At 38.2% G+C, this 10702-nt stretch overlaps 1 protein-coding gene across 1 annotated transcript in view; it reads left to right on the top strand.

Annotated features, from left to right (window-relative positions):
• Positions 1 to 9336, top strand: part of ctif (CBP80/20-dependent translation initiation factor) — a 60310-nt gene extending 50974 nt beyond the window's left edge. The window contains exons 13-14 of the mRNA XM_037691880.1: positions 7784 to 7837; positions 8808 to 9336. Coding sequence (XP_037547808.1) covers positions 7784 to 7837; positions 8808 to 9029 — 276 coding nt within the window. The 3' untranslated portion in view covers positions 9030 to 9336. The remainder of the gene's footprint in view (positions 1 to 7783; positions 7838 to 8807) is intronic.
• Positions 9337 to 10702: the final 1366 nt, after the last annotated feature.

Raw genomic sequence — 10702 nt, 5'->3', positions numbered from 1 at the left:
TTTTTCATTATCCAGATCAGTACAAATGCAGGTGTTTGGAAATAGTAGAACAGTACCATCAATGACATTTAGTATAGAAAACTATTGATGTTTGATTTTTTTTTCTATAAGCACATTCAAATAAATGTAGCAATATAATAGCACTGATTTAGACAGAGCCCAATATAATAACCTGGAGGCTAGTGCTAGCATGCTAGCTCCAGAAACAAACAAACTCACCAATTCCCACTTTTAAAGTACACAGTCAGCTGAAGGTTTTTCCACAAACAGACATCTAAAAGTTGAGAGACATATCAGTCAGAAATGGCAACATAGGCATTAGATAAAGGGCTTTCAATGGCTTAAAGCCCACCTGCAACATAGCCTGGTTGTGAATGTCACTGCACGATCTGTTCCGGGACCAAAAAAATAATAATGTGTTCCGGGACCAGAAGCACGATCCGTACTGTGCGCCGGTACTCTGGGCGCAGGAAAGTTGTGCCCAGAATAGTTTTATGTCTTGTAAAGAAGAGGAGATAACTGTGCATGTACAACTTTTAACGAGAGTCTATGGGCAAAGATTCTTGCGCCCCCAGGGTGGAAATATGTCATCAATTAGAGACAACGTTTTTGAAAGAAACAACTTTACTCATCATTAACTATAAAATATTTATCTTGCACAACTAAAAAAATTATATACTTATATTTCAAAATATGTTTTATTTTATTATTTCATTTTTATTTCTTTTTTTTATGTCTTCAAGGTAATATAGTGAGTGGTGTGAATGGTGGGGCGGCGCCCTAGCACCCTCTATTGACCAGCCACCACTGATTCTTACTTATTTGCAAAAAATAATCACAGCAAATATAGGAATAAGCTTTTAGGATCAGATCAGAAGAATTCTACTGGTGTTTTTTTTTTTTTTCATTATTTCCATAAATACACCTTTAATGTCAACACACATGTAAGACAGAAAGCCTTTTTATGAGCTTTCAGGATAAAACACTTCTCAGCACCCTGCAAGTATTTTCCTAAAAGAAAGTTTTAAATTAACTAATATGGCCATACATACTTGGCATGTTTGCATTTAAATGGCAGATGTATTTATAGAGAGGCATTTTATGAGTTGTAAATTCAGTAATTAATTTCTTGTCTCGCAGTTTTCTCATTGTAGAGCTGTCTCACACAACAGTTATTTTTGTCCCCCATTGAAAAACAATCAAATGTACAATCTTTAGCTGCATTTATTGTGAAAATAAATTAGAATGTGCATCACTGAAGTTATCTGGTAAGCTGTGAACGACAGATTAAGTCTTAACTCAATCCATTTGCTGCCTGTATTCTTTACCTTGTTCTAATTGAGTGGAATAAAGGCTGTGGAAGTTAATGAGAATGCTGGATGACAACTGTCTCACCAAATAAACATGTTAACACTGTTTGCAAACTGTTGTACAATAGTGTTAAAGAATCGTTACAGGTACTTTGAATAATTAGTTTAATTAAAGCTATTTCAGCTGGGTTTTCTTGAAAGACTTCCATTTTTCAATTGCTTAGAGTCAGATTATTAAAATTAGTGAAGCACAAATTATTTTACTGCTTGTTTTCTTGGTTTGCAGATAGTTTATTGGGGGGTGGGGTACCATAAAAATAATAATAATAATTTTGAAAGCTTGTATTGATAGTGGAGCATCAACTAGACCAAAAAGGCTTGACCATTTGATTCAATTAAGTTTATTTATATAGCACCAAGTCCCAACAGAAGTTGTCTCAGGGCACTGTACAAAAATATTCATACATTAAGCCTAATCTTAGTAGTAGACAAGGTGTCAGCATCGCAGACAAACTGGAAGTTGGTTCCACAAAAAAAGGAGTCTGATAAATGAAAGCTCTGCCTCCCACTCTTCTTTGGAAACTGTAGGAACTACAAGTAAACCTGCAGTCTGAGAGTGAAGTGATCTGTTAAGAATGTATGGAACAATAATATCTGTAATATAAGATGTAGCTAGGTTGTTGAGAGCTTTGTAGGTTAGAAGTAAAATTTTGAATTCTATTCTGAATTTGACAGGGAGCCACTGAAGAGAAGCTAAAACTGGAGAGATATGATCTCTCCTACCAACTGTCATTAAAACTCTGGCAGCAGCATTTTGTATCAACTTAAGACTTTTTAAAGAATCCAACAAGGTTGAGTCAAGTCCTCTGGACAAATTGTTTGAAAAATCCGTCCAGAGGACTTGACTCAACCTTGTTGGATTTATTTACCTGTATTATTGAACATGCATCAAGATAGTTTTTAAATATTTTTTAGACAACCAGATAGTAAACATCTGCAATAGTCCAGCCTAGATGTGACAAATGCATGGACCAGTTTTTCTGCATCATTTTTGGACAATATGTTTCTAATCTTAGAGGTATTATGCATTTGTAGGAAAGCAGTCCTGGTAACCTTTTTTAATGTGGGGGTCAAAAGACATATCCTGATCAAAAATAACACCAAAGTTATTTACATTAAAACTGGAGGCCAAAGTAATGCCATCTAGAGTATGTGAAAGACTGCAAAGTTTATTCCTAAAATGCTCAGTTTCAAAAACCACAATCTCTGTCTTGTCTGAGTTTAAAAACAGAACATTAAGGGTCATCCAGGTTTTTATGTTTTTAAGGCATGCTTGTAATTTAAGTAATTGATTGAAATTATTAGATTTCTTGGACAAATACAGCTGAGTATCATCAGCATAACAATAAACATTTATCGCATGCTGTTTAATAACTACCATATATAAAGCAAATATAAAGTAAAGAATATTGGTGCAAGAACTTAACCCTGAGGAACTCTATAACAAACTTTGGTGTATAAAAATGATGCATTATTTACATTTACAAAATATAATCTATAATTTAAATGATTTAATCCATTTTGGAGCCATTTCTCTAATCCCAGTATCATATTCATTCATTCATTCATTCATTCAACCTTTATTTAGACAGGTAAATCCCATTGAGCCTCAAGGACTCATTTACAAGAGAGACCTGATTTCAACAAAGAAAGATGACAACAATGGACAACAGCAACAACAATAAACAATTATAAAAAGTAATACTGCAGGTTTTTTTTTTTTTTGAATATTCAATATTCAAGCCTCTTTAGTAGAATATTTTGATCAACTGTATCAAATGCCACACTGAGGTCCGCCACACTGAGGTCCAACAGGACCAGTGCAGACACAAGTCCATTGTCTGAGGCCATGTAAATACCATTAGTAACTTTCACCAGTGCTGTTTCTGTGCTATGATGAGCTCTAAACCCTGACTGAAACTTAAATAGATTATTTATGTTCAGATGTTCACACAATTGATTTGCAACCATTTTATCAATATTTTTAGATGAATGTGAGATTAGATATAGGTCTATTATTTGGCCAGAAATCCAAAATCAAGGTCAGGTTTCTTATTTAAAGGTTTAATTACAGCAACCTTAAAGTGTTGTGGCTCCTAATCATTCAATAGAGACAAAGCAGAACAAAAATGCAGAACAAAATGGGTATATTAATTAGGGTAAATACCTCTTTAAACAGTCTGGTTGGGATGGGATCTTGCAGATATGTTGATGGTTTGGATAAAACTATTATTTTTGACAATTTAGAGAGCTCAACAGGACAAAAACCGTCCAAATATATATCAGGTTCTAATGATATTTCTAAAGCTGCCTCATTTGACAGGAAACCAGGGGCAATAGTAGGAAGGATGGTGTGAATTTTCTCTTTAATCAAAATAATTTTATTTATAAAAAAAAACTCATGAAGTCATAACTGTTTATAGCTGTAGGGAAACATGGCTCAACAGTGAAAGGGCTTTTCATTAGTCTAGCTATACAGATTTAACATCAATGAAATATTCTAATAGGCTGAAAAGGTGTAAATTGAAAAATATTTTATTTGCTTATTGTACAGTAGAAGGTTTTCTCTCCAAAAATCACTGCTATGTCCTGAGGATCATGTAATAAAAAAATGAGTGTGTATTTAAAGTGATATTAATCAGAATAACAAGAGGGACAGTCAACACAATAACATAAATTATTTAATCAAGTTTTAAAGCATTAAAACACTTTTTAAAGCAAAACATATTGGTTGCTATATCATTTTGTGTGTTTTGGGGGTGGGGAGTGCAATAAAATGAGATAAATTTATTTAAATTACTTCATACTTTTCACATTTTATTTTATGTTAAAAAGGGGCTCACCGTTTAAAATGTAATTTTCAAAATTAATATTATATTTTTAAACAAAAATCATTATTTAATGTAAAGGGCTTGTAGATATGGCACCAAACAAATAAATAATCCAGTACATCAAACATCTACTCGGCTCAGCCTTAAAATCCTGGACAAAGACCAGCTGCTACTGTAATTTTCGCTGTATATGTTGCAGTTTTATTAATAAATCAGCATGCCTTCGACTTATACAGCGAAGCGACGTCTTTGTTTTTGGGGTTTTTTCCCCATATTTATAACACAATTTTTGGCAGAGATCTGATGATTTCATTCATTCTGACATGGAAAATATTGAACACTACAATTTTCAGACACTAGCGGACCCTTGACTGGTATGGCAAGCCAAGTGTCTCATTAATAGGTAAAAGTGGCTGTTAATGAAACACTTGGCTTGCCATAGAAGCCACCTTCTTCTTGCTCCGGAACTCCTGGAGCAAACATAAAATCAGTGCCATCCAGGCGAAATACACCTGATTAGACCATTAAAGTGCATTTATTAAGGAAAAGTTCAAGTGAGACACACCTTTACTATAATGTTAAGCAACCAATTTTTTTAAGGTGCTTATCTTGTTAAATTATTGTTAAAGTCCTTCCGTGCATGCTCCCGCAGCCACCATTTGGGAGCCAGTCGAATTTTGGCTCAACACCAGCCCACGTTTCCGGGTGGTCAGCAGTGACACATGACAAACGCGACTCATCAGCAGTGATGCATAATAGATGCGACTTATATGGCAAATCGACTTATTTATGTTTTTTTTTTCAACTTTATTAGACGTATTTGGACTGATGCGACTTATATGGCGGTGCAACGTGTATGGCAAGTACGCTAGATGTTTAGAGATAGATCTTTATAGATAGATTTTTCTCCGGTTGTTGTTTTATTTGGTTAGTAGTCTGAGCTAATGCAATAGAAATAATGAGATTATAAAAAATGTAGCTGCAACTGAAGCTAACCCTGAAGTGACACCTGTTGTTGATATGCAACAGCTGGTAAGAAGGTTAATTGAATCTCAACTTTGAGTAATATGTTGCTAGACTATTTACATTTAAATTACTAACTACATGATAGTAGATCTCAACATGAGCTGAAGTAAATGCATTTGAATAGTCAATTAGCAATATAACAATAGTAGAACTTTAAAATGACTCCAACATTAAGTTTCACTGAGCTGTTAAAACCACAAGAGGTGCTGAAATTCACCAATGCAGCAATGTGCTTCTCTATATGCATAGAAGCCATTACTTCTGCAGGCATTTATTTTCTACAAAAACAAAAGGTATGCAAAGCGGTGGATGTACGCTGTGAGGCAACATCAGAAAAGAAAAGGCTACCTCAGCGTCGATGACATAGATCGGTCCATTTTAAAAGCATCGAACAAAACTTCTTCCTCAGCTCCCTGAGGAGCTCATTATAAGCTAATTCAGCTCGTCAGATAGTTTTCTTTCTCTGGAAACGCCAAGACTCGAGTTCCCACATCAAATAGCCACTCTGTCACCACGCCTGTCTCAGCATACTGAGGAGCTGACGTCTGTGTGACTGAATGAGAGGTGAAATCCCACCAAGCTCAGAGTAGAAACAAGAGACCAGCTCAGACTGAATCCAGACCCTCCAACCCAGTCAGATACTCACGCTTTTCTAGGAAGAGTTGAACTTTTTTATGTTTGCTTTGTATAATGTATGTTTGCCTTTTCCTGTCAAACTACATTAGTTCAGTTGATGAACTTCCGATTGCATAAAACAATCCTTTAGTGCAATACTTACAGGTATACCTTTTTTATGAATCATTTGAGAATCTGTAATAAACATTTTGTTTTTGATGTTTTGTACTTGCGTAGAAAACATGCAGTCATCCTTAATAGTGGAACTGTTTATATTTCCACCTGCCGTATTTTCCGCCATACAAGTCGCTCCGGTGTATAAGTCGCATCAGTCCAAAATGTCTAATCAAATGGACAAAACATAAGTAAGTTGCTTTGCTGTATAAGTCGCATCTATTATGCGTCACCGCTGACCACCCGTGGGCTGGTGTTGTGCCAAAAATCGGTTGGCTGCCAAAATGGCAGCCGCGGGAGTGTGCACAGGAGGACTTTAACAATAATTTAACAAGATTAACACTTAAAACAATTATCTGTTTGCTCGAAATATAGCAAAGTTGTGTCTCAGTTGAACTGTTCCTTAATAAATGCACTTTAATGGTCAAATCAGCTGCTCTTCTCGTGGGCGGCGCAGCGAAATGCAGCTGATTTGACGTTTGCTCCAGGAGTTTTGGAGTGAGGCGAAGGTGGCTTGGTATGGCAAGCCAGGTGCCTCATTAATAGCCACTTTTACCTATTAATGAGACACTTGGCTTGCCATATTACTTGAGGGCCCTCTAGCGGCTGAAAATGGTAGTGGTTAAGACTTTCCATGTCAGAATGAATGAAATCATCAGATCTCAGTGAAAAATTGAGTTATAAATATGGGGGGGAAACGTATATTAGTCGCTTTGGTGTATAAATCACAGGACTTGCAAATTTATGCCAAAAGGTGCGACTTATATGCTGGAAAATACAGTATTATAGATCATCTGTTTGTGTTTTATAACTTTCTTTATGCCTTTGTGAACTAGTTTTGTTTTTTCTATTTGAAATTTGGAGTTGAGCTGACGATGCGCAACGAGTTTAGAGACGTTGCTGTGAATTTTAAGCTTTTAGAGCATTAGTGAAATTGAACTGCAAAGTTGTGATCTCATTCTGAGGATTTATCATTTGACTGTAAAATTACTAAAATAAATCCCTTCATTCATCTAATGTTGATTGCACACATATTTACTTGTTGATTTTGTTTATTTTTCTGTAAACAAAATTATTTGAACCAGCCGTTTTTCTCAATATTTCTAATTTTCAGCACATTCTTGTTTTTCAAAGCAGCTCTTTGTGAACAGAGGAGTGTTGGATTATATAAAAAACAACAATTTAGTCGCTTTAATTTCTGCAGTAATTTACAGGTTCATAGTTGGCAATAGTAATCTCTCCTCCCCTGGTCACTGTCACATTCTGTGTTGTTTCTGATTGCTCGTTGTATATGTTTGGTGCCAGAGTTGGGGTGGGGGGAGGCCAGCGCATGTGTTTACCGGCTCTACTGTTTGACTTTAGCTACAGTGTGTTTACAGTGCGTCTGTGCGCACACGTGTTTATGTGCAGCGCACATAAAGCGAGCCTTGATGGAGCCGGTTCGTCAGCCTGAAAGGATGCTCTGTTGTTTTTAAGACTTAAAATGTTAATGCATATAAATGTTTACAGCTGAGATCAGGTCTTCTTTCTCTTCTCTTGTGAGGTGATTAATGATCTCAAACATTTCCCATTTGGTCTAAATCCAACCATACTTGTAGTGTATTTATACTGTGTCCTCTTGCATTTTTGGTTGTGTTTACTCACTCGGCTTTCCTCGGTCGTGCCGCTACACGTTGCTACATTTAGATTTTTCCGGTTGACTTTTAGTTTGTGTGGCCTCTTGCTCTCCTTGTATAGTCATCAAGTGTTTGTTGTTTTTCCTTGTAGCTGCTCGAGTCAACAGATGTCAAAGAAGACGCAGTCCTTTGTTGCTCCATGGAGGTACAGACCACACACAAACGTACACACACAACTTAAAGGTCTTAACCCTTTGAGCAATGCTATGACTTTGCTAAAATGTCCTTAAAAAGACAAAACTCTTCATAAAACACTGTTCAAGTAGTTAAAAACAGGATATAAACAGAAGGTAAATTAGATTGTTTGTGTTTTGTATATTTCAGCATGACAGGTATTTTTTCTAAATGTTTATTTTTCATCATAGTATAGGAGTGAGTGTGCTTTAAGTACCCTACCTAACTCACTAAAACAAATGGTTATCACCTGTAGAAGCACATTCACAGGAAGCAACAACTTAAAATAAACTGGATTTCAGCCTCAGCAGCAGAGAGGAAGGAAGGCCTTGGGGTATCAGCACAGAAAGAGCAAAGGTAGTTTGAGCTCTGAATTACAAACAGTTCCTAGAAGTTACAAACACATCTCCATGCCCAGAGGGTGTGTGAATGTGTGCTGTCTGAGAGGATCCACAATAACAAGGTGCCAGACGGTGACTCTGGCACCGCTTAAAGGACACATACCGTGTTTTCTGACGTATAAGTCGCAGGGGTTTTTTTTTTTGCATACATTAGTCAGTCCTACGACACACGCAGAAGCAACTTATACACATTTTTTCCATATTCATTACATTTTTGACTGATGCTTTAAATTTCTAAAAACAAAAGTGCAACAGTGAGTCCTCCTTTGCACATTCGCTTCATTCATGGATGGATGGATGGATGGATGGATGGATGGATGGATGGATGGATGGATGGATGGATGGATGGATGGATGGATGATGTGTGTATGTATGATGTGTGTATGTGTATATGTATGATGTATGTATGTATGTATGTATGTATGTATTGATTGATTGATTGATTGATTGATTGATTGATTGATTGATTGAAGCTGTTTTGACCATTAAATAAATGCAACTTATGTTTTTTTCATCGTTTTTTGTTCTTGTTGTCTGTAGTTGCAAAGCGCAGGGGGTCTCCTGGAGGAGCAGCTTCCCGAGATGATGATGGAGCTTTTAGCAGCTGTCAGAGACAAGATGTTGTGTCCAGCCGAGTCCCAGTTGACCCGCTCTCTGCTCATGGAGGTCATCGAGCTGCACGCACACCGCTGGAGCCCCCTGGAGGCTCTCACCACCCAATACTACAACCGGACCATCCAAAAGCTCACCACAACTGCCTAGTTCCCACAGAAGGAAGAGGAGACTACCCCCCCTTTTTTTTTTTCTGATGCCCCAAGTCTCATTGTGAACATTACAGAACGTCTTGCCTGCGTAAAGGGATGCTGCTGGAGGTAAACGTTCAGACCAGTAGGATGATCAGAGCTGCGTGTGATGGATTTGAACATTCGCTTCTATTTGACCAGTAGGGGCGTCCTCAGCCACACACAAGCTGGGAGCTCCACCAGCTGTAGCTGCTGAGGAATAAAAACATTAAAAAAATCATGGGGGTGGGGGCGTGGGTGGTGGGAAGCAGAGATCTGAACTCAAAGATAAACGGAGGAGGAGAGGGAAAAGGGGTTGGAGGTCAGGGTGGTTGGTGTCAGTCTCTTCATTGTGCTCATTTGCCAAAGCACCCTCCTGTTTTTCTGTCCCCACCCCCCCACCACCATTCCCCCTCCCCCACTGTCTCACCATCAGCCCCTTGGGTCTATGTGGCTGATAAAAGACAGACGGAGGAGGCGGTGGGGAGTAAACACGATGCTGTCTGTCTGGGCCGTCTGCCCTGGCGGGCCAGGAACCAGGTCAAAGGGCCCTAAGGTGGCGCTCCCCATCCCCTCCCTGCCTTTGTATTCACTGTCCCCCCCCCCCCCCCCCCACCACCACCACCACCTCTGCAGGAACCCCCTTTGAGGGGATGAGACAGCGGGCCTGCTGGGCTGGACTGGGCTGAGAATTAGGCTCAGGCTGGCTGGATTGGGGTGGCAGATGGCCAGATGAGCCCCTGTGAGGCTCTGACACACCCCACATTTCTGCTTCTCCCCCCCCCCCCCCCCCCATATGAAGCCGCAGAAATATTGCAGTGGTGGTGGGGGTTGAGGGGGCCGCATTAGAAAATTAAAGCAGACAGTGCTGTCTGATAATTCCTTTGTTTTCATCTTGCAGGGGAATGTGTTGTGCAGCATGCTCATGCATTTTTAACCACATCTTTGATGTTCTGACTCATTTGTAATCATTTATTGTTTTCATCACTGACGTCTGATTTTGAAGTCGCGTCTTTTTGGTAGGATGTATGATTTATTATAGCAGTAGGCTATATTGCACAGCTTTGATTTGGTTTGCACTGCACTGATGCTGTTTGATTTATATTTTGAACAAAGAGACAAAAAAGCAGTTCTTGTGGTTTCGTATTAAACCTCAGTAACAGGAGAACAGCGTAAGGGATGTTAGGATGTTCTCGTTGACTAGTGGCCTTGTCAGATATCCTTTTTTTTTTTAGGAATTTTCTTGTTTCTGGTTGATCAGGTTTGTGGCAACAGAGAAGAAGCTGTTAGACTTGATGTAATTGTTTTGCAGAATGAAAAAAGAAACACATTTACAGAAGATGAATGATGGCACAAACAGAAAGTCATTTCTTTGCTGTGGACATTTTTGCAAGTTTCATATGAACTGTATTTGATTTTTCTTTGTTTTTCAAAGAACTATTAATCTGTGTGTTTAAAAATGACAACTCTTGCTGTTTGACCTCTTATAATTTTATTATAAGCGACTCTTGTTCCAGCTAATGTTTGTTCTTTGTTAAAGCCAAACATGTACCCTGTGATAACGGGCTTTTATATAATCCGCATCCAGTTTATGAAGTATTTACCAATTAGAGGGAACCGTGCTGTTACACACAGAAAGAGTGGCCGGGCGGC

Source organism: Nematolebias whitei, chromosome 18 (genome assembly GCF_014905685.2).
Source record: "Nematolebias whitei isolate Nwh7 chromosome 18, NemWhi1, whole genome shotgun sequence".
Lineage (NCBI taxonomy): Eukaryota > Metazoa > Chordata > Actinopteri > Cyprinodontiformes > Rivulidae > Nematolebias > Nematolebias whitei.
This window is presented reverse-complemented; position numbering and strand designations above follow the sequence as displayed.